Here is a 27,376-nt window from a genome sequence, read left to right on the forward strand (position 1 = left end):
GCTAAGAGTGTGATGTCATCTTGAGAGCAGTTCGCTTTAAGTGCTGTCAAGGCAGGCCAGGCTCTGAACTAGAGTTCTCTTTCTAGCCACAGGCCAGATACAGCATGGTCAGCGGCGAAGCAAGCCCTGCAAAATAAACCTCAATCACTGACCTGGAGGGACTCTCCTCTGAGGGGGCGAGAGGAGAGGTCAGTCTCCATGACCTTGGCTAGGACTGCTGATAAGGGAGACAATTAATGTAATTGCATTAGTGGGGGTCACATATTGTAAATAACTGGTTAATAGAGCTGGGCAAATATTGGATAAACAGATGGCATACGCTACCTTCTGTGCATGTGATGATGATGATCTGGGGGTGCCTAGGGTGGGAAAGGCCAAGTGGAATGGTGGGAAAGGGATTCAGTACTCCATGCAGGGCCCATGTAATATGGTGGTCAGAGGACAGAAGTGGGGAGCACATTAATTAACCCTTTCCTCTTTGTGTGTCCCTTTTGTCTGAGGACTGATGATTCCATCACCTTTTCTGATGAGTGTGGGAGCAGCTGGATGCTGGTGACTAGATCCTTAACTGTGTTGTGGTTATGTTTGATGCAGCTGGCCTTAAGCCACCCCAGTATCCATTCCCCTGATACTGGGCTGTCAGGGAGTTGACATGGTTCCTAGTCTTGACCCAGCCTGGAGCAGTCACACACAGAGACCTCTCCATCGGCTGGAACACTGTGTGGTGCCTTTGTGCTTTCCTGTCCCTAGTGTGCCTGTGTGGGGATGAGATGGCTCTACGCCAGCTGAGGTTTTTCCCAGACTGTTTGAGGAAGCTTTAAAACCCCTTTGCGCCCAATGGGAGACTTACATGGGGCTGAAAGGTATGACACTAGGTATCTAATAACACACGGACACAGGCAGCTTTGCAAATGCAGGCACTAGTTTGATGCTCACAGCAGCTGACATAACATGTTAACAGGCTCATAGACTCCATGGTCCTGTTCACACCACGTCACCTGGCAGGCTGGCCTTACCGCTCGCTGAAAGCTTGCAGCGCTGTAGCACCTTGCACCTGAGGCACTTAATGCGCTCTGGAAACATTAGTAAATGTGGATTCACCCTCTCCCAACACAATGGGCATAACTGTACCCATTCAATAGATTTTTGGGGCATAGTCACATCCCATGGTCACTCTCATATTGATTGGACATGGTCGGCCCTTATGGTCACTCTGAGTGATATAGGTATGGTCACGCCCTGTGCAAACTCTCACATGTTCACGGGAGCATCTTCTGTCCCCTGGCTCACTCTCCCGTATGGATGTGGGCGTGGTCACTCCCCATGCTCACTTGCACTCACTGATGTGGGTGTGGTCACCCTTACACATTGATGTAAGCACAGTCCATCCCCTCATTGACTCTCACATAGATGTGGGCGTGGCAAGTCACCCAGCTCACTCACATGCGGTGGGCGTGGGTTACTCCCCAGACTCACTTGTTGCTGTGGGTGTGGTCAGACCGTGCTCACGTTAGTGTGTGAGTGGTTACGCCAAATGCTCACGCTCACACATTGGTATGAACATGCTTACTCCTGCTCACAAACTGATGTAGGTGTGGAGAGTCCCCACACTATTCTTACACATGGATGGGGGTTGGGGTCAGTCCCCTCACTCACTCTGACGTATATGTGGGTGTGGTCAGTCTGTATGCTCGCTCATTGACTTAGCTGTGGATGTGGTCACTCCCCATGCTCACTCGCACACACTGATGTGGGTACGGTTGCTCCCAACCTTCACCGTCATATTGATGTGGCATGGCCACTTCCCAGGCACACTCTCACTGAGGTGGGTGCGATCAGTCCGCATTCGCACTCACCTTGGTGTCAGCATGGTTACTCCCCATGTTCACTCTCACACACTGGCATGGGTCTAGTCACCCAGTGCTTACCATCACACGTTGATGTGGGTGTGGTCATTTCCCACATTCATGTTCACTACTCAGTGTGGGCATGGTCAGTCCTAGCCTCATTCTCACATTAATGTGGACATGGTTAGAGCCCTGTGGGGATACAAAATTTGTATCTGCATCCGATCTGTGATTTGCAAAAATGGTCTGTGAATTTCCACAACTGCATCTGTTCGTATTGGTGTGGGTGTGGTCCGTCCCCATGCTCACTAGCACACAGTGTGGGTGTGGACCTTCCCCATGCTCACGTGCACATGTTGGTGCAGGTGCAGTTACTTCCCACACTCACTCTGGCCTGGTTTACACCTAAAACTTAGAGAGACAAGGTGGGTGAGGTATCTTTTTATTGGACGAACTGCTGTTGGTGAGAGAGAAAAGCTGTGTGTGACTTGAAAGCTTGTTTCTCTCACCAATAGAGGTTGGTCCAATGAAAAATAATATCTAAGTCATGTCAGTTCCAGGTGATCTAAAACTTAAGTCAACCTAGTTGCATCGCTCAGGGCTGTGAAAAATTTATGTCCGGTGCAATGTAGTTAGGTTGACCTAACCCACTCCTGTAGATGCAGGTAGGTTGATGGACGAATGTGCAGCTGTAGGGATTTGTGGTGTGGACATATGCTCTGACACAGTGATGTTATATGGGCAGTCCCCACATTTATTCGCTCACAATTGATGTGGGTGTGGTCACTCCTCATGCTCACTCTCACATTGATGTGGATAACATTGACGTATGTGCTCAGGCTGTGCTCACTGTCACATATTCATGTGGGCGTGGCCACACCCCATACTCACTCTCACACATTCATGTAGGTGCAATTTGTCTGCATGCTCATTCTCATGCACTGATGTACCTTTCTGTTGACCTAGCTCCATCTACACTGGGGTTTAAGTCGGCACAAGTGGCCCTCACGGATGTGGAATTTTCACACCTCTGAGCTCTGTAGCTATGTCGACCTAAGCTTTAAGTGTAGCCCAGGTCCTGGTGTTTGAAGACCTGTGTTGACAGTGTAGAGGCCATTGCATTATCAGTTTCCCTCTGCTCTTTAATAGCTCTTTTGATAACTACTGGATTGGAATATTGATGGAAAAGTATCCCCTTGTCAATATGCAGTTGAGCTGTTACATACTCAAGTGCTGGTAAATTATCAATAGAAGTACAGTACATATCATAGAGTGAAAGGAGCCATTAAAGGGTAAAATCTACCCTGGTGCACGAGACCAACATGAGGCCTGTATGGCATTGTATTGCTTCTTAAGGCTTCAACATAGGAATTACGACATAAGTGGTGTATGTGGTCCTCTGCTCAGGGGGAATTAATAGAGATACCAATTATCTTGTAGCACTGGATGAATTATCACTATCTACTTATTTTCCTTTCAATGAATCTGGCTTTGAAAGCACAAGCAGATGAGAATGGGGGCAAGAGAGGGTGGTTGTAGATGGGGTATTTGCAAGGCATATATTGTGTGAGCGGGCGTATTTGTGTGTCTGTGTGTCATCTGTGGTGGAGCATCCCGCAGTATAACCCTTCAGTGGGATTCCCCCAGGGCAAAAGACACCAGTGACACTGAACTCAACAGTGCTAGCACCAAGGCCTTACACAACGCTACCCTGAAAGCAGTGTGGGTTGTTTTTTTAGGGTGGAGGGGTGGTGGATTTGAAGAGTCAGTAAAAATAAATAGAGCATGAACATTTCTAAACCGATAGCAAATATCTGGTAAATATCACAAATTAACAGGGGGGAAAAAATCACATGAAATTAAAGAGAGGCAAACAAGTTAGCTCAGGTCCTCCGCGGCAGCCAAAGAGCACTCGGCACCGCTGATTGGCTGAAAAAGTGGCTTTGAATCACCTTTGCATAACTCCAGGGGACACTCTTGTGGCCAGGTATTGTCAGGGTGTTGGGATATCCCCACCCCACTTTTTCCCTGGCCATGCCCCTGTGCTTAGGTCGGGGGGGGTGGTTCTGGAGCCACGGCAGGTGTTGTATATAGCGCTAGTCACCGCATTTTTATCAACAAGGTTTTTCAATGGAAAAAAATGACTTTTTGAACAATACACAGCGATTTACATGTTCTGATTTTCCAGTGAAATGATTCAAAATAAGAAAAAAATCAGTTTGAATCTAACTGAGTCTAAACAAAAAAAGGTTTTTCTTCTCCATCTAAAAAAACCCCAAATAAATTAGGAAACCCTCGCTAAAAGGTGCTTCACATCAAATCAAAATCCTTTTTATTGGTTTCAAATCAGTTCCAAACGAACGTTTGTTTCAAATCATTCCATCAAACAATGGGGACGTCTTGGGGGAAAATGTCAAGGGAAATGCAAGTTTATTTCACTGGCTATTTTCCACAGAAAATAATTCAACATTTTTGCACAGCCTTAGCTGGATACCACTGAAAAAGCCTCCTGTGTAGGGGAGAACCTCATGAGCCTGAATCCACCACGTTAAAACAACTTTGTTCTGGGGTCTGGTGTGAAGGTGCTAAATTGAAGGACAGGATCTGGCCCGCTGTACAAAGGGAATATGCAGAATAACACACACACACACACATGCAAATAAACAACAGTATGGTAGTTTTGCCACACTGCGGCCACATGAGGATAAGAGCATGTGCTCTACTCTTGACAGGCCTTGCCCAGCCTAGTGAAGGGTGGGTGAGATGCCATCAATGAAACGAGCTTTCACTACCTGTGGGAAATTCTTTATCTGACTCCTTTCCCCCCTCCCCACCCTTTCTCCTTAAAGGTTGAAAAAAATGATGATGTTGACCAAAAGATTGAGCAAGATGGCATCAAACCAGAAGATAAAGCTCATAAGGCAGCCACCAAAATCCAGGCCAGCTTCCGCGGACACATAACAAGGAAAAAGCTCAAGGGGGAGAAGAAGGGAGATATCCAAGCAGCCGATGCTGAGGCTGCTGAGAAGAAGGAAGAGGCCGCGTCTGATGGTGTGGCAGAGAACAAAGAGAGCGACGCTCCTGCTGCCACAGAAGCTGCTCCGTCTGACAGCGCCCCGCCTGCAGAGGGCTGCAAAGATGGCAGCGCTCCCTCAGAGGAGAAGCAGGGGGAAGGCACTGCTGACGCTGGCTCAGAGCAGCCAGCCCCGCAGGCAGCCACTCCTGCCTCCTCCTCAGAGGAGAAGCCCACTCCCACTGCCACTGAAACGGAAAGTGCCACTAAAGCTTCCACTGATAACTCGCCGTCCTTGAAGGCTGACGAAGCCCAAGACAAAGAGGAGCCTAAACAAGCCGATGTGCCTGCTGCTGTCACCACCACTGCTGCAGAGGATGCTACTGCCAAGGCAACAGCGCAAACGGAGACGGCGGAGAGCAGCCAAACCGAAGAGAAGACAGGTAAGTGGATGTCAGGGAGCAGGGCTCTCTCTAAATGGCCGGGGAGGAGACGGACTCCAGTGTAGGGAATCTTTTTAGTGTAACAAGAGTCTGAATCCAGATCTATGGTGAAAGCAGCCTGTGAAGGGATTTTTTTTTAACCTCATTTACCTTGGGCCTGCCCAGAGACAACCCCCTGAATTCATATCCTCAACTTTGAGTCTTTTAGGGCCTGGTTCTCCACTGTTTTGCCCTTTGTGTCAACATTTACACCCGTGCAAAGTGGGTGTAAAATGCCATCACTGGTGTGAGCAACCAGACAATATTGATTTGGTAAAATTTTACACCCACTCTGCACTCACTTGGCACAGGTGTAACATCCCTTTCATTTGGATGTTATCATCCCCTTTAATAGTGAGGACATACATGCACCAGCTCCACTGTAATGACCAGAAGTAAGTAATTTATTACAGCAGATATTGATTTGATTATTTTCACCTATTTTGTTCGCCAGTTGTCAGTGAACTGTTTACAATATTCTTGCATCTAATCCAGAGGTGGGCAAACTACGGCCTGCGGGCCAGACCATACTGCCCAGCTCTTGAGCTCCCGGCTGGGGAAGCTAGTACCTGCCCCCTCTCCTGCTGTCCCCCCTCCTCGCACATGCTGGGCGGTGGGGCTGCGAGCTCCTGCCAGGCAGAGTGCCTGCAAAAGCCGCCAGCTTGCCCCAGTGCTCTAGTGCGCGGCTGTGTGGCTGGCTCTGGCCGGTCGGCACGGCTGCCAGTCCTAGTGCTCTGAGCAGCATGGTAAGGGGGTGGAGAGCAGGGCGGTTGGATAAGGGGCAGGAGGTTCCGGGGGGCAGTCAGAGGACAGGGAGCAGTGGGCAGTTGGATAGGAGTGGGAGTCCTGGGGGGCCTGTCAGGGGGTGGGGGTGTGGATAGGGGTCGGGGCAGTCAGGGGACAGGGAGCAGTGGGTGATTGGATAGGGGGTGGGGTCCCGGGGGTGCGGTTAGGGGTGGGAGTCCCGGGAGGGGATGGTCAGGGGACAAGGAGCTGGGGGGGTTGGATGGGTCAGAGGTTCTGAGGGGGGCAGTCAGGTGGCGGGAAGTGGTAGCGGGCAGGGCCCAGGCTGTTTGGGGAGGCACAGCCTTCCCTACCCAGCCCTCCATACAGTTTCAGAACCCCGATGTGGCCCTCGGGCCAAAAAGTTTGCCCACCCCTGATCTAATCGGTATTCTAAATTATTTGCAAATTTCTTCAGTAAATGTTTCTTGGCCTGCAGATCAATGGAACTGTGATCATTACAACTGAATATACAATTTACAGTTCACGGTCTAACATAAGTAAATAGCTTAGCTTGCCAACACAGTGAGTTGTAAATTTCACCATTGAATATACACTTTTTAAAATTAGTTTTCAGTGAATATTTGAATATTCATGCACGACATTTGCTTCTTATTCATATTCATTCGATATTCTTGCTAGCGAAACTCAAGCTCTCGAGTATTTTCAGAAACCAAAGGCAGAAGGTTTGTGACCATGGACAAATCAAAATTCCCATTGGAATGCTAATGAATATTGGTAACAAAATCTCCTTTCCCACTATTTGATCAGCTTTGCCAGTCACAAACTCACACAACTGGTGTGTCCGAGGATCACAGAAGTTAGAGAGTGGGAAAAAAGATACAATATGTCTTTTTATCCATTTCCCTGATGTGGGATTGTTCCCTGCAATATGTGTTTAGGCGTGGCAGAATTTGATTTTTATTTTTTTATAATTTTGACGGCCAATATCCATGTTTATTTGTAAGCCTTTTTCAATTTTTATTAATTTAAATGTTCACAGTTGTGGGAAATTATGTGTGTGTGTGTGGGTGGGTGGGTCAGATAATTATTTAATGATGGTAGATACTGAGATTCAAAACGTTAAGGCTTTATAACCATTAAAACACTAATTGTCAACATCACATGCCAAAATATACAAAGCAAAGAGCCTTAAATTGAACTTTAAGTTCTCAAGTGGCATTTTGCTTATTCTGCCTATCTGTCATATTTTATAATTATTGATGGAAATATTTTTTCATCTGTTTGTTTGCATAAGGTGAAATCGACGTTTTCTAATCCTTCCAAGTCTAAATACGTTCCACAGTACTTTGCCTAGTCTAGTTGCGAAGGGCTTTCACAACAATAGGGCTACCTCAAGGGAGCTTCCAGCGTTTCCTAGCTCTCATGGCTAGGAAATGTTCCCTGATACATAGCCTACATTTTTCTTTTCCTAATTCCATCCTATCACTCCCCGGTGTCCCTCTAAACAATGCTTCCCCTTCCTTGGCGTTTACTCCCTTCCTAGACTCAGAGACAGTGACCATGTCCCTGCAGTCATCGTTTAGTTATGCATTATCCTGCCAACTCCCAGCAGTGCTGTGGAGGCTTGGTCATCCATGAAAGAACGAGGACTACTAAAACATCTGTCACTCCAGCACTCTGCCAGTCCAGGAACCGATCTCTCCAGCTTTTCTCAAAATCTCCTCTTTCAGCTCTATCAGGCTGTTTCTCCCTGAAGTCATTCTCTTGGCTTTCAAAGTTCATCTTTTATCATGTCTGTGGTTGAAGACTAGCACAGACCTATGCAGTGTGAGGCTGCCAAAAATAAATAAATCAAACTGGCTACTGGCCAGCATCATTGGTTGGCTCATTGCCGTGGCACGCTTGGCTGCTACTCCTATGAAGCGTAAGTGCAGGTCATTCTACATCTGTGTGGTGTTATTCATTTGGGTAGAATTTTGCTACACTTGTCACGTCATCTATGGGTATGTTCCTGGCGTACCACTAGCAGTGGATGAGGACATTTGACCTACATCCTTGGGAGATCCTTTGCCTCTGCATCTGAGTGAAAGAAAGAAAAGGAGGGACAGAATGAATGAATGAATGAGTTAATCAATTAACCAAATTGCATTACCTGTAGTGCTTAAAATTAAACATTTCTGCAGTGGACTGGAAGTGGGGCAGCTCCTCCAGAACAGTATTTACTCCACTAACACACTCATCATCCCCCAACTGTCCAACCCTAGATACTCTATTAATCTTTTCTTTTAGGTAACTGCTTTGGAAACTGACTTTAACCAAGCAATCCTGTGTCCGGTATTAATTTACTTGGTGCCTCAGGACTGAATTTTTATTATAAAGCACCTTCTAAATAATTCTGATTAGGGCTGCTGGACCATGAAGCAAAGATGTGGGGCTCTACCCAGGATAAAGCATGAATGAGACACAGGTCCAAATTCAGAGGCTGACCTAAGTTAGAATCCTAGTTGCTCTTCTAGACCCCCTCACACCCACTTCCCTGTGAGTAGATTTACGTTGATGTCACTTACAAGCTGAGGAGCTGGGAGAAGATGTAAGTTAAGATAGGAGGTGGCCTACTTACATTTACACTTCCTCACACTCTCCTGTTTGTTGCTTTTCTTGCCACATTCCTGGCTTCTGGCCCATTAAAAACTCTGTCCTACTCAGTGGGACAAAGTCAGGAGGGAAGTGTAAGGAGTATGTACGTTACATATTGGTAAGGAGGTGCATGTCTAAGGCCTAGTCTATACTACAAAGTTAGGTCAACATAAGCCGCCTTGCATTCACCTATATGTGCATGTGTCTGCACTCAGATTTGTCTCCTGGTGATGTAAGTGCCTGTTACAACGACGCAGTAAAACTGCTTCCTCAAACCGCATGGAACCATTGTCAATCTAGTGAGGTCAATGCAGTGCAAGTGTAGACACCTGTGTCGACCCTAACAGTCCTCCATAATCCCAATTCCTTGAGACAGTGATCGCTTTGGTCACAATTTTAAACTCCGCTGTCCAAGGGTCATAGAGACCAGAAGCCACCCACTACTCTCACCCATTAAAGCCCCCTGCATATTTTTGAAGTGCCTTTTCCTGATTGCCCACCTCGTAAGTACAGCAACCGGCTCACCTTTGTTGAGTGCAACAGGTGCCCAACGAACCATGCCGGCTCCATGAACACTGAGAGGTACTGGATGCGCTATTGCCTGGACTACACCGGGAGTACTGGGTCTCCTGGGCCTGTTGGGAGAAGAGGCTGTAAAGCACAACTATGGACCACCCATAGAAATGTGGACATCTATGAGCAGAATGCAGGGGGATACAGGGAAAGGGATACAACAGGGATCAGCAGAAGGAATTTTGCCAGGGATACCACAAGGCCAGGGAATGCAATAGATCTGGTGCTGTACTGCAGACCTGTTGCTTCTACAATGAACTGCATGCCGTACTTGGCAGAGCCTCCATGGGCACCCAGCAGAACACTGTGGAACCTCGGAGAAGCCCAAGACAGTGACCCCTGCTGTGAAGAGTGAGGAGGAGGAGGAGGGAGATGTGGCTGGGAACTCCAGCCATGCTGGGAACCCGGAGCCGTTTGAAATTCTCCCACACTGTAGCCAGTCCCGCCAAGCAAGTGCGGGTGAGCCTGATGAAGCGGACGGGAACTCAGGTAAGTGTGTGCATGCATTTTTCCTTAAAATGTTGACATTTAAAGAGGGCGCCCGGCCCATCCCCAAGTTACTAAGACACAGGTATCTACTTTTCATTGTTTTACTCATATGAAAAGAGGTAGCGGTACAATAAACAGAGGTAGAGTTGACATCTGCTTTTCGTACCCCTATTGGACTAGGTGGCAGGGTGAGTGTGTTCATGCGGAGCTCTTTGTTTAGGTATATAGGCATGTCTCTTAGATCCTCCTGAGAGGTCTCCATGAAACTTGCATGGAGGTACTTTGCATTCCTCTCCTGAAGGTTTCTAGGGATGGCGGCCTTATTTCTTCCTCCGTGGTAGGACACGTTCCCACGCCACTCCGCAGTGAGTTCAGCTGCAGTACACAGGCTAGCAGCATACAGACCCAGGTGGCTTAGGGATGCCAGCAGCAACTGTGCTCTCTGTGCCTTTGTGACCATCAGGAGTAAGATACTAGCTGTGGAAAATGGTGCCAATATCCAGTGCCATTGTCTTATACTCATGCCCGTGAATAGGGGCTGAAATGTCATAGCTTCATGCAACAGAAAATCCTTCCCCACGTCCATCGCCCCTGGTGGGCCACACTCACTCTGGCTGGGGCTGGAGAGCCGTGCTGTGCAGAGGAGCTCCAAAGCTGAAGTGTCAATAAGTATTTCTCATTAAAAGTGTTTGTGGGAATCAGGGAAGGGTGTTTTGAAATTTATCTTTCCCTTTCCCATGTGGTTGTAATTCCAATGGTACATCTGTCTGTTTTTATCAGCAGCTTCTGGCACGGCAGCCCCGAGGGAGGCCCCCACCACACCCGCCGAATGCCTGGCCCTGATGAGCAGGAAAAAGAAGAGGACTAAGGAGAACACGTTCAGCAAGTTCCTGCAAGCTGTGCTGCATCAGCCCATGAGCCTGGAAGGTCAATATGATTGACAGTCTGGAGGAAGACAGAGAGGAAAGGAAAAAGGTCCAGGAGTCTCAAGAGGTGTAAGAGCAGGAAATACACCAGGACATAATGAGTCTTTTCAGGCAGCAAACCCAAATGCTGCAGACCTGACTGACCTACAGCTCCCAAAATCCTGGACTCTCCACTTTTGCAGTCCTTGGAGAACTCCACTGTCGCTGCTCTCTAACTGCCCAACATACCATGGGGCATCATGGGCCACATCATTATCCCTCCACTCCAGAATACAGCAAGGAAACCCACAGCTTCACACACACTGACCTGTGAGCACCACAACTGGTGTATGCGTAGCTGCAATGGACTAGGTTTATTTACTCACTGGACATAAACATTTATTTCCTTTATATTTCTAATGTTTCACCCCATTAAGTTATGTTGAAAATTTGTATAACATTGCCTTCGGTTTCTTTGCCCACGGATTTTCTGCACTGTTTTTTTTCCACTCAATAAAGTTCAATTTTGGGACAACCAAATTATCTTTATTAACTCACAACACACATTGCAGAATTCATGGTGGCACTCAAAGCAAACAGCACTTGTAAATGCACCCCAAGCACCACAGAATTCATGGCTTAAGGAAAACACCCTGTCACATTTATTAATATACAGTAAGCACTACACAATTCTTAGCAGCACACAAAGCTCCAGGCCCAGAGAACACTCTGGCAGAGAATACTACTGTGGCTAATAGTTAAAGTGCTCTTTCAAAGCCTCCCACAACCACATAGCTCCAAGTTGGGCTCTTGTAATAGCCCTTGGGTCTGGCTGTTCAAAGTCAGCAGGCAGTCAGTCACTCCACCTCCACACTGGTGGCAGTTTTTCCCCCTATGACTCACAGATCTTTTTTTGGTGCTGTGGAGGTGGCCAGTGTACAGCTTCTTGAGCTGTGGAGCAAGTGGGTAGGCTGGCTCCCCAAGAATCACTACTGGCATTTCAGTATCACCAAAGGTAATCTGCCAGTTGGAAAAGAATGTCCCTAATTGCAGCTTTCGGAACAGTCCTGTGTTCTTAAAGATGCGAGCATCATGCACCTTCCCTGCCTGGGCAACACTGATGTTGGTGAAGTGTCCCCAGTGATCCACCAGTGCTCACATAACCACAGAAGTAGCACTTTCTGTCGATGTACTTTGTGGCAAGGTGCTCTGGTGCCAAAATAGAGAGATACATCGATTGCCCCATCGCAGTTGGAGAACTCTATTGCTGCAAATCCATCCGCTATTTCCTGCACACTGCAGAGAGTCACAGTCCTGCATAGCAGGAGACGATTAATGGGCCCCATGCGTTTGCATGACAGTGGCACCCACTGTGGATTTTTCAATGCCAAAATTATTTCCCACTGACCAGTAACAATCTGGCGTTGCAAGCTTCCAGAGTGCGATTGATACTTGCTTCACCACTGTCAATGCAGCTCTCATTCTGGTGTCCCTGAGCTGTAGGGTAGGCCATGCTCAGCACACAGATCCAGGAATGTGGATTTTTGCATCTGAAAGTTTGGCAGCCAATGCTCGTCATCCCAAACCTGCATTACGATGCTATCCCACCAGTGAATGCTCATTTCTCAAGCCCAGAAGCAGTTCTCCACCAGCTGCAGCTGCTCTGTGAACGCCACCACCAACCTTGAATGGGTTTTCGCTATGTCCCGCTGCAAATGGTCCTGGAAGAAATCCTCATGTTCCTGGTTGTTGCATTACTTCCTGAGGATCTGCAAATACAGCAGACTCATGCCTTGTGTATTTGCAACATTCAGGAGAATAGTGCAGAGCTCTGTGGGCACCATGATTCTCTCAGAGATGGCAGAGATCAAAAAGTGCTACATGGGATTGTGGGATTGTTTTAAAAAAGCTTAAAAACTAAGGGATGGAGAAAATTGTATGCTGAGAATTTGACCTCTATCTCCCAGAGATCTCTGGGCAAGTTATTACTATCCCACAAAACATTGCAAAAATGTCCCAAAATGTATTGTGCTGGATGGCAGTGCATGGCATGCAGGGATACCTACCCATCATCTACCACACTTTGCATCAACATACGCCCTTCTGGTGAGTACACACTTCACTGACCCAAGCAGCCAAGTATGCTTATGTCCGGGTGACATAAAACCTGTGGCGTCTGCATACCAACGTAATGTGTGTCAACCAAAGTTTGTAGTGTGGACATGGACTAAGTAAGTGAGCCATATGCTACTCTCAGTTGCATTGGTTTAAATCTGCAGTGTCTCCACTGAAGTCAGTGGATTTACTCCAGATTTAGACAGGTGGAAAGAGAGATCAGACTCCAGTCTGGTTGGTCCGAGGGAGTCTACGATAGCTGGTGTAACATTCACATGGTAGGGTGCAGGAGAAGTTGTGAGTCACACCAGTTTAGACTCCCTTTTGTCTTTCCTAGATTGTCTTGAACTCACCTCTGAATTTGGCTCACCCTCACACCAAAAGCACTCTTAGAACATCAGGTAAGAATACAGTGAAGCACAGAAATCTCAACTAGTAAATGTACCTAAGGAAGCAAATTGATCTTCCTTTGTACAGAAATGAAGAATGCTCTCCTGCTTGGTGAAATAGCCTTAAAATGGAGCAGTCCTCCTGCTGCAATGGAATAATCAGTCAGACTACAATCACTTTACAAGACTGGCAGGTCTGCAGTTCCCAGAGGGCTCTACACCCCTGCACCTCCGCACACTGGCAGTCACCACTTCCACTCACTTCCTTAGAGAATGTAAGTCTCCAGAGGCACTTTTCAAGATGTAAAAGCTTTGTTTTGAGTTGTATCAGAATACTGACCCAGGGACAACCCGGGGAGCATTGCCTATATAAAGATTTGCCTATGGGAAGCACTGTCTATTGTAATGTACTTGCTAGTGTGTATGGTCTGATCTACACTGGAGGATTAGAGTGTGTAACTGAAGTGTTAGCATTGGTCTATGCATTACTGGCACGATACAGAGCACCTTTACCAGCATACTTATTTCAATTGCACTTACCGCTGCATCTACCCAAAGCAGCATAGGAAAGTGATGCAAGCACATTTCCCCCCGGGAAACGGTGATGTAATTGTAACCTGCAAGCTAGTTTGCCAGAACTTCTTGTCTACTGCCGTGCTCTATCGGTACGAGCGAAGCACAAACATTAGCGTTGCTCATAGCATGCCTCAGCACTATAAAGCCTGAGCCTGATTTCCTGTTGCACAGTAGTCTCCTTCTTAGCGTATGCGTAATGTGCCTCAGGTGGCATGTGACCAGGATTCATCACCAGATTTGGTTTGCTGGTTGGATCATTAGCTTCCCCGGCTTGGCCCGGGCACTGTAGTCCTTTGCATCAGTGCACAATGGGTGTAAAATGCTTATGAACGCATTTTGCACTGGTGCAAATGACAACACAAGGTTCAGAACAAGGGAGCATCAGACACCACATCTTCAGAAGGTTTGTAGAAGATTGGTGGATAGACGCTTGGTGTACTAGGAGCTAATATGCAGCATACCACAATTTTTCAGAGTACATGAGCCCTATGTGGCCCACACTTCTCCTATATAGGATGGAGCATCCTACCTGCTCCAGTGTGTGCCCTAAAACTATCACTGAATGAGGTTCTCCTTAAGCAATGTGTGTCGCAGTTGTATGTTTGGAGCAGAAAGACCTGAGTTCAAGCCCTGCTTATATTCATGGTAATAACTGTGTTTAGTAATAACTATATGGGATCTGGCTATGGAACAATCTGCCCAATGAGATCAGGTGAATCAAGAGCCTAGCTATAGTTGAGAAAGCCTTCCCACTGTGATGCTCACAATTCAAGCAACCCCCTTTTATTCCTACCAAACAAAAACAAAACAAAAACCCCTAGCCCAGGCAGAGTATTGACCCCCAAAAGGGAAAAATGCCAGAGACTCCACAAAGTCACTATGTACTTCACTATTGCTATCGATTTTAAATGGAAGGCACTCATATACTAAGGTGATGGTTGGCAATATAAATCAATGCTAGACAGATAGAGTGATCACCGTGAAGTGTAGCTAGCTGCTGCGAGCTGTACAGTCATGGCCATGCAGGGCACTGCAGTCATGGATTCTCTGTATACCATGAGCTGCTAGACTGAACGTTACAGCTGAACACGAAGCATATCAAGTATCAGTTGGGATTTATTAGTCAAAGGAGCAAATCCAAGAGAGCTGTCAGGGTTAGGCAGCTCTGCACTCTGTGCTGCAATTTCTTTAAGGGGAAAGCCCTAATTCCTCCATAAAATGATAGGCTTAGGCAAATTCCACCCAGTCAGTGCGATCAGATTATCTGAACAGTCCTTGAGTGCTTTGTAATTGCTGCAATTAGAGCCAAGAAAAATTAGTGGCACTACAGTGATCCCTTCCAATCCATGCAGCAGCCCCATGGATTCGGCTAAGGTGGACCTATGCACTCTGAAATTATGCGGCCATGCAAATGGCTGCATAGGAACATAGGAATTGCCAGCCTGCATTACAGCCAAAATCCATCATGTCCAGTATCCAGCCTTTAACAGTGGCTAGTACCAGATGCTTCAAAGGAAGGTGTAAGAACCCCACAGCAGGCAGATGTGGGTCACTCTGACCTTATATTAGGGCTCATCCTGATCTCTGATAGCTAGACATTGGTTTAAACCGTTAAGCAGGAGGTTAATATCCCTTTGAACACTTCTGCTATTATGATAACTCAGGATATTCTTGATAGCCATATAACTATAATTCCCTTTCTGAATCTTGCTTAATTCTTGGCCTCAACACCTTCCTGTGGCAGTGAGTTCCACAGTTTAATCACACATTGTGTGAAATTTGCCACACTTTAATTACATTGCCTCCTTGTTCTTGTATTATAAGACAGGGATAACAGAAGCTCCAATCTACCATCTCATTTTTATCATGTTCCCTCTTATTCATCTCCTTTCTAAGAGAAACAGTCCCAGTCTTTTCATATAAGAGCTTTCTCGGGTTCTTGATCATTCTGGTAATTCTTCACTAAGCACTCTCCAGTCCAGCCTTTCTGAGATGGGGTGACCAGCACTGCACATAGTGTTCCAGAGGAGGCTGCATCACAGATTTATGTAATGGCATTTTCATATTTTCTATATTGCTCTCCATCCTATTCCATGTGCATCCTAACATCTTGTTTGCTTTGTTGACTGCAGCTGCTCATTGTGCTGAGGTCTTTATTGAGCTCTCTATAGTGATGTCCAGGTCCCATTCCTGACTTGATCCTTCTCCCTTTTGTAAAAATGCTGCATAAATCTTGTATTGAGCCATACGATTGGCTGTAGATTGGGCCAGTGGCTAAAGAGGCCAAAAAATGTAGACCAGAGCAGGATGCTTTCGGAGCAGTCGGTTGCAATGCTGAGTCCTGCTGGGGCACAGTGCCTGCTCTTGTGGAGAATCAAAGCTCTGCAGGACAAGCACTTATTTGGCTCTGGCACTCCCAAGATGCTCAGCAAAGTAGTTCCTTCCTGCATTCCTTAGGAGCTTTGCCAAAGTGAAACAAAAGCAGGCTGGCCCCAATTCTGTACTCCATAGGATCTCTACAGCTAGGGACATTCCTGCCCTCTGGAATTCCAAAACTCCACAAGAACAGGGTCTTGCTCTCCTTCTCTGGATTTTAGAACTGCTTCAGGGCAGGCACCTCTTCCAACAAGCTCCACCCACCCAGTTCAGTTTTATCAACTCTTCAGCCACAGCCTCCTTCTGCGGACGAGCCCTTGCGCCAGGGTCAACTCTGAGAAGAAACCTTCCTTGGGCTGCTGCTGCGCATCTCTCACGGAAGAACAGGAGCTTCAAGTTAACTTGTGAGAATAAGTTGGATGGTGGAGGCTTGTAGGCTGTGCTAGGCTGTTCTCTGAAGGCTTGGCTGGTTTGTGGCAACAGGCTGCTGGTGAAGGTGGTCTCTCCACTGTGCTGGGACTTTCTACCTAATTCCATGGGCCTTGCTGTATAATTCTGAGGGGCCTTGCCACATAATATAGATCTAATGCACTTCACAGTACAAGGGGTCTTGGCTTTAGCCTTTTCTTCCTGTGTCCTTAGACACTTCATTCAATCCATGGAACACTTGGATGGGTTTGAGGATCTCAGCTCAGTTCCTAGCATTCAGTAGCCCATATTGTACAGCTGTCACCTGTAGGGCTGCATGTAAAGGCAGAGAGCTATGGAAGCCTGGACTGGGGTAAAGAGCTAAAGGAAAAGGCTGTTTTTTTAACCCTGGCAACAATATGACTCAAAACGTTCATGTAAAATAGTTATCAGTGATCACACTTAACTACTGGTCATGGTACCACACAGCTTCCATCCAACCTTTTAGCCAACAGTAAATGTCTCCTTTTCATCATGAAGGAGAGCAACAGGCATGAAGAGCAAGAGATGGAGGTGAGGGGATGTTAGTGAGGATGACTGGATATGACCCTGACCCGGGTGGAGCTATAATACTTGCTGAAGAGATAAGAAGTCCCTTTTGCATTTGAAAGATATGTGCTATCTCATGCAACGCTGTATAGCTACAGAAGGCCTTATAGACACAGTGCTGAAAAAGGTGTGAGCAGCCAGGACCTGTTGATACTGGAGTTCTCAACATTGCTGACCCCAGTGTTGTTGTAGCCCTGTTGACCCCAAGATACTTGAGAAACAAGGTAGTTGAGGTAATATCTTTTATTACACCAACTTCTGCTGAAGCCCCGAAGAAGGGCTCTGTGTAACTTGTAAGTTGTTCTCTTCTATCAACAGAAGCTGGTCCAATAAAAGATATTACCTCAACCACCTTGTTTCCATAGGATGACTTGACAGAAGAGCCATATATCTTGGTACAAGGTCTTAGGATCTGATTCTGGACTCCTGCCCTTATTTAGTCATTTACAGCTGTACAAAGTGACATTCTTCCTTTGCACTAGTGTAAATAATGACACTAGAAGCAAGCCAAATGGAGAATCAGGCCCATGTTACACTTTGCCATCCTACCATAGTACATTCCCCTCTGGTAAGTTCATGGGAGTCTAAGGGAGTCTATGGGCTTGATTGTCCTACACCCTCTAGTGAAAGATTTGTATGTTTCTTCCCCCATCTAAATGTTGACATCATGAATTCTAATGTGTGGCATGATATAAGTTAGCCCACTTTGGAAGACACTGGCTTTCTGCCTTCCCTTTCTGTTGGAGGAGACAAGAGGCCAATTTTAGCTCTTTCAAAGCCCTTCAGACACCTGGCTGTTTTCTGATGCATGTTCTATTTGGCTTGGTGTTGGCCATGTGGGCTATCAGATGAAGAATGAAGGTCGAAGGGGGAGTAAACCACAGCTGACCCTATGATAACAACACTGTATGTATGTGTTGGGATCTGTTTTGTTGTGGGGGAGGCATGTTTTCAGAGATGTGTTTTGGGGAGGAGGTTGCATGCACTGCAGTTTTTCTGTGTTTTGGAACATCTGTGTGGGTTTTTTGGGTACATGTGATTAAATCCCAACATGAATTGGAGCAGCAGCTGCACAGAGAAACAATTTAGATGTCACCATGGAAACTGCTAGATTGAATCGTTTCAAGGATACCCCCCATTCCCATCCTTTTCCATTGGATCCTCTCCCATTTGGCTACACTTTGGTCCCTCTGTTTCAGTTGGAATCTACCACTGCTCCACAGAGATGCCAGGGACTGCACTGCAACATGGGGAGATGATCAACGTGGATTCCATGAGCTGTTGACCCACTGTAATAGAAATGACTTTCCTTCATTTGAAATCAGGTCTCATTTTCTCAACTTTTATAAACCCCACTACAACATTTTATGGCCCACAACACTGTAGTAACACTTATTGCTAAAGCCTTTTGAACCATTATGGTAACATTTCTTTTATAAGCATTGCAGTCATGGGTCATGTTTGGCCACTCACTGTGGCCCTGATCCCAACAGTCACGATTATTCATGATGACAACACATTACTTACTATTAATTATTAATAATATATCACACTTCTTTCACACAACGCTCTCAAAGCTATTTACAAACACTCTCCTGTTGAAAAAAAGCCATGTCTGGGGCGGTACATAGCAGTTGTTCAGTAGTAACTTGCCTCGCTATACAACCTTTTGGGAAAAGAAGTAAAGAATATAAGATCCAGTTTAAACTGCAGAGGAATTTAAGGAAGCAACCAAATTGGAATTTTGCCAGTGTTGACCCCCTTGCTGAGAAAAGTGCCATAGAACCTTTAGAGACTACTGGTTGTACAGCTCATTGAAAGATGGCTCCTGCAGCAGACACGGTGTGCCTTAACATGATGGGGGCACATTGGTTAAGTACCAACTCACAGAGAACAGTGTCCCTAACTGAATCAGCTGCAGCACTTAGTTGTTCTTTGGAGAGCTCCATCCAAGTTCTGATATTTAGTGAAATACCATAATATATGTTCTTTCTGGTCAACGAGAAGCTCTTTAACCTGCCAAGACCTGAATTTAGACTTACATTGCAACATAGGATGCTCTTATTAACACCTATGGTGGGCCATGGAGTTCCTTGAGTTCCTGGCACTGTTTTAGGAGCCAGACTGTAGCAGAGTTTAAAAACTGAACTCTGAATTCAGTTCAAGCAGGTAAGTAAGGAGGCAACTGATGTTCAACTATTTTAAAAGGTATTTATTTGTAAATTCTTTGGGCCAGGTTCTCAGCTGGCTTCAGCAGAGCCACTCTGATGTAAACCAATTGAGGGGGCTGGCCCTTTGTCTGCATGTATATTCCGTTGATGCTTTGGGATATTAGGGCCCATCCTACATCATTTGCGCACTGCAAGCTCAAACGGCAATATCAAAATAAAAATCGTTAACAGGTACGTAGCACTTTGCAGCTGTAGCTCTCAAAGCACTTATGGGGAAGGGTAAGGATCATTATCCCCACTTCAGAACTGGAGACACTGAGGCACAGAGAGGTGAAATGGTTTGTTCACTGCCAAACAGTATTTCAATGACAGAGCCATGACTACAATCCAGCTCTCCTGATGCTCAGTCCAGTGCCCTGCCCACTGAGACCTGTGGCCTCCCTAGGTGGAATGCCCATCAATTGTAATAGAAATTCTGCATGCATGACATTTGCAGGACCTGGAGTACAATACGAATTTTGCGTGAACAATGGACCCTTAAATTGCTTAAGCAGTTTTTAATACACGCATTTAAATTAATCTTAATTGATGATCCTTTGTGGTAGCTGCAGCTATCAGCTCCACCTTCTCTTCACATTCTGGCCAATAGACCATTGGATGGCGAGGGCTAGAGAGTGATCAGAGTTCAACTAGGGATGGCAGATGAGAAGGGGTGGCTCCAAATTTCTCAAACTTAAAATATCAGTGGTTTTGTGAAATGAGTGTGTGTGTGGGGGGTCTCTGTCTAGTTCTCAGTGGAGTGGGGTCCACGTCACAAAACCCACCACCACTGTCACCCTTTGTGGGCAGTCTCAGCGGGGCAGCCAGAGTGCATGGGCCATGCAGATTGAACCCCACTCTTGCCCATAGAGGGCGCTCTTCTAGGGCAGGGGTGAGGCCCAATGCCAGGGCAGCATGAAGAAAGACATATCACTGCTGTAGGGTTGCCAGGTGTCCAGTTTTTGACCGGAACGCCTCGTCGAAAAGGGATCCTGGTGGCTCCGGTCAGCATGGCGAAAGCACCATTAAAAGTCTGGTCTGCAGTGCAGCGGGGCTAAGGCAGGTTCCCTACCTGCTGTGGCTCCGCGCAGCTCCTGGAAGCAGCGGCATCTTCCTGCCTCCAGCTCCTACACGTAAGTGCAGCCAGGGGGCTCCACATGCTGCCCTCGCCCCAAGTGCTGGCTCTGCAGCTTCCATTGGCTGGAAATCTCGGCTATTGGGAGCTGCGGGGACGGCGCCTGCAAATTAGGCAGTAAGCAGAGACGCCTGGCTGCACCTCCACATAGGAGCTGGAGGGGGAACATGCTGCTACTTCCAGGAGCTGCTTGAGGTAAGCCCCGCCCATAGTCTGTACCCCTGACCCCCTCCCATGTCCCAACCCCCTGCCCCAGCTCTGATCCCTCTCCTGTCCTCTGAACTCCTTGATCTAAGCCTGGAGCTTCCTCCTACACCCCAAACCCCTCATCCCCAGCCCTTACCTGCCACATCCCCAGCTGGAGCCCTCACCTCCTGCATTGCAACCCCCTGCCCCAGCCCAGAGCTCCCTGTGCACTCCAAACCCCTCAGCCCCAGCCCCACACCAGAGCCCACACCCCCAACCAGAGCCGTCAACCCATCCTGCACTCCAACTACCTGAGCCAGCCCAGTGAAAATGAGTGAGTGACAGTGGGGAGAGCGAGCAACACAGGCGGGGGAGGGGATGGAGAGAGTGAGGGGGCAGGGCCTTGGAGGAGGGGTGTGGCGGGGGGTGGGGCAAGGGTCTTTGGTGTTGTGCGAGTAGAAAATTGGCAACCCTACACTGCTGCCAGTACAGCATCTGTTCTTTGGATAAACAGCAGACTTCAGTCTCAAGGGGCTTCAGCTCTCCACTTGTCATGGCACTCAACAGATACACAATGTGAAAGAAAACGTTTCTTTGTGTCTCGAGCTAGAAACCTTCTTCAGGTCTGCAGCCAAACAACTGTGAGAAAGATGGATGGAATCACTTATTTTTACCATAGGGACTAAAGGGAAAGTAATAGCCAATCCTGAGTGATGGAGAAGACAACCCTACCACGCTTTTCTCTACCAAATCTCCTTTCCACACTTGTGCTTGTAAAAAATGGGCAAAGGGGCCAGCCTAGCTGGGGAGTGACAGAGGGATGGGCTACCACATGGAAATTCTGTGTGACATTCACCCAGCCTGGCTGCAATGCGGTGGAGACACGTAGCCTGTATAAAATGCACCTGTCTGTATATTCAGGGACTTACACTACATGGACCTTCTGTATAGTCTTGCCTGCAGTGTCCCTTACGGAAGACACAGGTCAAAGTTGTAATGAATTGAAAGGAGACTTGTTACCAAAGCTGCTGGACACAGATAGACCCTGTGGTTCTGTCTGGCTCTGTAGCTCCTTGAATGACTAACACAACCTGTGCTGACCAGTGTCACCTCACAGGGTCTACTAAATCCCAGAGGGGACAAAGCAGTCATGGGAGGAACTGCTAGTGCACTATATCACTCATTGCTAATGAAAAAAAAATACTTGTTTCCTTCACTAGCCAAAAGGACTGGTGCTGTAATCAGGTCCTGGTGTCAGGAAGCAGCACTGATAAGACAGATGGCTATTCCATGGGATCTCTACATTTCTAGTGCCTATGTGCCCGAAAATCCAGGGAAGCCTACAGGAACCTTGAAAGAGTGAGACATATGGGAAAATCAGTAGGCAACTGCTTAGGGGATTTCTGCTGTGGTCAGTCACCAATCCTGAACTGCTTGCTCATTCAGGTTTCTGTTTCCATGCAACTGTGGGTCCCCAATGCCTATCAGAAGCCTTTGGGTCATTTCCTGTAAATCACTGCTGTAGCCAGAGCCAAGAAGTCTGGAACCTCAAGTCACCCACCACACTCTGACCAGTGGAGACAAAGACAGTACTTGTGAGGAGGAAATGACGCCATAAGTGGCTGAGCGGCCTGGGCTGAAGGGAAGAAATGAGCAGGGACCAATTAGGTGAAGACAGTCAATCACACATTTTCTTAGCTTGCTAATGCAATCTAGGAAACTGCTGCAAAGGATGACTGGGTTTCTGTAATTGCCTTTTCCTTGACTAGGGAAAGAGGCAGTTTCAAGGTCAACCAGCTGAGGGCTGTTGTCATACTGCGTACACATCTGGGCTATTTTTCCATAAGAGAAACAGGGAGACCTTAATCTTCACTACTAACAATCTTCTGGGCCTTGTTGGTCACCCTCCAAACATAGATCAGCCACTTACCTCTTTAAGGATTCTAGGCAGCATAATCCAGAAATTATTTCCTGTGCTAAGAAATACAGGTAGTTTCACAGGTAGTTTCCATCCAGCCCTTAGAGGAGGAGGAGTTTATTACAATGCTACAGGGCTTCCTGTTCCAGGCTTGGCTGTGGGAACACACACTGCTTGTCTTGATTTCCCTCTCACACGAGTGTCACAACACTGCAGCTCTACTGACTTCAGTGCAGTTACTCCTGATTTACCCCAGTGTGAGAGGAGAATCGACCCAGCATGCATTCCGGTGCCCAGTTCCGCTCGCTGATAACGTTAATTTTAGAGTCTGTCCATCAACTTTAGCAGCAAGGAGCACCTCCATTGGGCTATGTCTGCTTGCTGGACTCTTCATTTGGGTTGCTTGGGGCATTGCATCCTAGGCCCTACCTAGATCAAGCCTCCCAGCGTTAGCAGAGCTCAGTTGCGTTGTTATGCAGACTCACACCACGGCTAACAAGAGAATTACACCAGTGCCCTCTGCTGTCCAGAGATCTGCACTGCACTAGGCAACAATGGAGAAGCCTTGAGTTTTTCAATGTGTGGGCTGATTGGGTAATTAAAGAGCTGGACTTGCCACTGCACTCTGGTCATCTAGAGCTGTTTTTACAGCCGCCTAGTCAGGGATGGTCTCTCATTGAGCCTGAATTCATTAACCGAATAACTGAAGTCTTATTGTAAAAAGCCTGTCAGCCAATTAAAACAAGGCAGCTATTGAAAGGCAGCTGCCCCTTATTTGCTGGGTGCAGCATTCAGAAAGTTCAGAGGGTGGAAAGTTCTTCCTGCAGGGTACAAACTGTGAGAAGTGGTTTTAAAAATGCCCAGATTCTAATTCAAATTGGAATTCTTTATGCCACTGGCAGCCATCTTGATGGAAAAGAATGCCAGTGCAAACATTGGTTAGGCCTCATGTGGAAGACTTTTCAGACAGGCCTCCCTCCTGCTTTGTCATTCCTACTCTGTCCTATACCCTGGAGTCCCAGTTGCCAGGCCCCAGCTGCAGTCATTTACACTAGTGTAAAGTGATTGCTGAGCAAGTGTAACATGCACTCATAGATTCATAGCATGTGAGACCCAGAAGAGACCATTAGATCAGCTAATCTGACTTCCTGCATAACACAGGGCACAGGCTGTCCTTCAGTTACCCTTTCCCTGGGCCCGATAATTTGTGTTGGAGGTGTAAAAGATAGGCAGCTGAGAATCAGTCCCAGAGGGTACAAACTGGGGATGGTGTCAACTCACTTTTCTGAGACACAAACTGTAGTAAAGTGGTCGTGATAGAGTTAACTGGGTTACCTAGAGTATTGTGGGATGGAGCCACGCTCCACTCATGTTTAGAGCAGATCTAATTCCTAGAGAATATCTCGGTTGGAGGCTGCCCCTGGTTTCCATGGCAGTCTGGCTTAGTGGAAGGCTTGCAGGTTTCGTGAATCCCCAATTTATCAGCCTTGTAGAGTGTATATTAATGGACACTGGGCAGTGAGGTGGATCATGAATGGTATGCATCCGTTGGACTGGGGGAGGGGAGGTGGGCATGGGGTTGTATAGTAAGGCTGAAGCAATTTGTTCTTTTGTCAATCGGAGATGAGGGAGGAGTGGTGTATGTGTGTGGGGCAAAGGGAAAGGAGCTGTCATCAGTTCAGAAGGCACTGGAAGAATTTCCAGAGCTTTTTGCTGCCAACAGGGAGCACCCTTTTCCCCATGTCCAGCTGGGGAGAGGAGCACACGCAAGGCCTGCGTCCCATGTTGTGGTGACAAGGCTTATTTATTATGACAAGGAGGAAGTTGTACACAGAGCTGGATCGACCCCGTGAGAGCACATGGACCCTACGCTTTTGTGCACTCCCCTCCTGTTCCTAATGCTTTTTACCCTGGCTCTGCTATCAGCGGGTTAGAGGCTCCCACTGGTGCTACCATCTCTTTTTAAAGCCAGCCTTGGCTCTCCTCAGCCAGCCTTTCTCTCACCCACAGCCTGCCTCGTCACCTTCACACAACTAGCACGCAGCTACAAACCCTCCCGTAGGAGCTGCAGCAGGTAAACAGGCACCTGAGGATCCTATATGTCTACGTAGCTTTCATCACAGCTCCCCCACACCGGCTGGCCTCTCCAAAACAGTGCCCCTAAAACTGCTGTACCCTCAGCCTCATGAGCTTGTTGGCTAAGATAGACCTGCTTGTACAGCCAACCTCCTTATGCACTTGACTAATTTCCATGGAAAGCACATTATGGTCTCTTCTGGGCCTTTCAGTTCCTTATAATATCAAGCCTTCTCTAATTTCTTTACTGCATCTTCTTCCTGGATGACAGGCTGAAGAAAATTGGGCACTTCAACCACTGCTCTGCCTTGACACAAGTTCCCACATACATCTCCCAGAGCATCTTCTAGAGATGGAAGGATCCCCAGAAATAGGGCAGAGATACGTTGCACAGAAGGGCACTGCTACATGGGATGGGGACATCTTTTCTAATGTGTGTATCAACAGCAGCTTCCTACCACTGTCAAATGTCACATTCCACAGTTGGAAGAAAACCTGCGTATTCAAGCTGTTCACACATCAAAGTATTTCTCAGAAGGAGTAGGACAAGCAGATTTTACGGTTTGTAGGGTACGTAGCAAGATCTTAGGGAAGAGTAAGAGATCAGAATATAGGTTGTGAATCACCTTTAGAATCATAGAATCACAGAATATCAGGGTTGGAAGGGACCTCAGGAGGTCATCTAGTCCAACCCCCTGCTCAAAGCAGGACCAATCCCCAATTAAATCATCCCAGCCAGGGCTTTGTCAAGCCTGACCTTAAAAACTTCTAAGGAAGGAGATTCTACCACCTCCCTAGGTAATGCATTCCAGTGTTTCACCACCCTCCTAGTGAAGAAGTTTTTCCTAATATCCAACCTAAACCTCCCCCACTGCAACTTGAGACCATTACTCCTTGTCCTGTCCTCTTCTACCACTGAGAATAGTCTAGAACCATCCTCTCTGGAACCACCTCTCAGGTAGTTGAAAGCAGCTATCAAATCCCCCCTCATTCTTCTCTTCCGCAGACTAAACAATCCCAGTTCCCTCAGCTTCTTCTCATAAGTCATGTGTTCCAGACCCCTAATCATTTTTGTTGCCCTTCGCTGGACTCTCTCCAATTTATCCACATCCTTCTTGTAGTGTGGGGCCCAAAACTGGACACAGTACTCCAGATGAGGCATCACCAATGTCGAATAGAGGGGAACGATCACGTCCCTTGATCTGCTCGCTATGCCCCTACTTATACATCCCAAAATGCCATTGGCCTTCTTGGCAACAAGGGCACACTGCTGACTCATATCCAGCTTCTCGTCCACTGTCACCCCTAGGTCCTTTTCCGCAGAACTGCTGCCTAGCCATTCGGTCCCTAGTCTGTAGCTGTGCATTCGGTTCTTCCGTCCTAAGTGCAGGACCCTGCACTTATCCTTATTGAACCTCATCAGATTTCTTTTGGCCCAATCCTCCCTCTGTATCCTATCCCTGCCCTCCAGCGTATCAACCACTCCTCCCAGTTTAGTATCATCCGCAAATTTGCTGAGAGTGCAATCCACACCATCCTCCAGATCATTTATGGAGGATGGTGTGGACCTTTTCTTCAGGTCCCCCTGCTTGGGAGCCAATCATGTCATGACTTGCAATACCCCCCTGTCCTGGTGCTAGTTCTGAAAAAGTGGGCCATTAGCAAGCTTGCCCAACCTCAGGGTTTGGCCTATGACAGGGCCTTTGTGGAATTTCTCAGGCTCTAAATCCCTCTCTGGACTTTTGGTTCTGCAGCGGCTGTTGCTGCAAAGGCCATGGGTACTACAACAGTGAAAATAAGACTGAGGTCAGGATAGATGGTCTAATGGGTAAGGTAGTGGGCTGAGGAGGCATGGGTTCAATTTCTGGTTCTGTCATAAACTTCCTATGTAACCTTGGCCAAGTTACTCAATGTTGTGCCTCCGTTCCCCATCTGTAAAATGGGGCTAATGGCACTTGCTCACCCCCCAGGGTTATTGTTTGGAATAGACCAGAGAAATGGGTACTATCTGGGGAGGTCATAATGCAGGTACCACAAAGGTCAGAGTTCATTTTAAGTGTGTGTGTGTGTGTGTGTGTGTGTGTATGTTATATAAAACATACCAAAAACTATATTAAAATTAAGGTTCCAAATCAAGCAGCTGAAAATTAGAAAATGCCAGTACTACAGTTGCCTGTGGTACTGTGGAAAAACATCCTCAGGGGACTGGCTGGGTCAGGAACATGATTAATGGCAGTCTTTACCACTTTAAATCCAGCTCAGAGAGTGGCCAAAAGTTGTTGGCTGCTTTTTCCCCCGTAGACAGTGGATATAGCAGGGGATTGGGAGTTGGATCAGATCTTGTGGGTACTATTCCAGTTTTGCCACTAACACGATGGATGATCTTGTCAAGTAATTTCTTCTTTCCATTCCTCAATTTCTCCATCTGTAAAATGGGGATAATGATACTTTTAAACCTCACAGAGGTGGCTGTGAGAATTAATGTCTGTAAAATGCTTTGAGATTTTCAAAATGATTGAGGAGGGAAAAATTCCCTCTATCGCTCATGCCACAATCCACTACTTCAAGATTAGCCTCCATCTGAAACACCCATTTAAAGACCATTGTGCAAATGTTCTCAGTACAGCAAAACATGCCTGGCCCTCAGGATCTGGAGAACAGGAACACCAGCACCTTCAAAGGATC

General features: G+C 47.1%; 1 protein-coding gene across 1 annotated transcript in view; it reads left to right on the top strand.

Moving 5' to 3' along the window:
* The window catches only part of GAP43 (growth associated protein 43), an 80,833-nt gene that overhangs the window by 40,180 nt on the left and 13,277 nt on the right, over positions 1 to 27,376 (top strand). The window contains exon 2 of the mRNA XM_073308879.1: positions 4,697 to 5,303. Within this exon, the coding sequence (XP_073164980.1) occupies positions 4,697 to 5,303 (607 nt within the window). The remainder of the gene's footprint in view (positions 1 to 4,696; positions 5,304 to 27,376) is intronic.

Source organism: Lepidochelys kempii, chromosome 1 (assembly GCF_965140265.1).
Source record: "Lepidochelys kempii isolate rLepKem1 chromosome 1, rLepKem1.hap2, whole genome shotgun sequence".
Classification (NCBI taxonomy): domain Eukaryota; kingdom Metazoa; phylum Chordata; order Testudines; family Cheloniidae; genus Lepidochelys; species Lepidochelys kempii.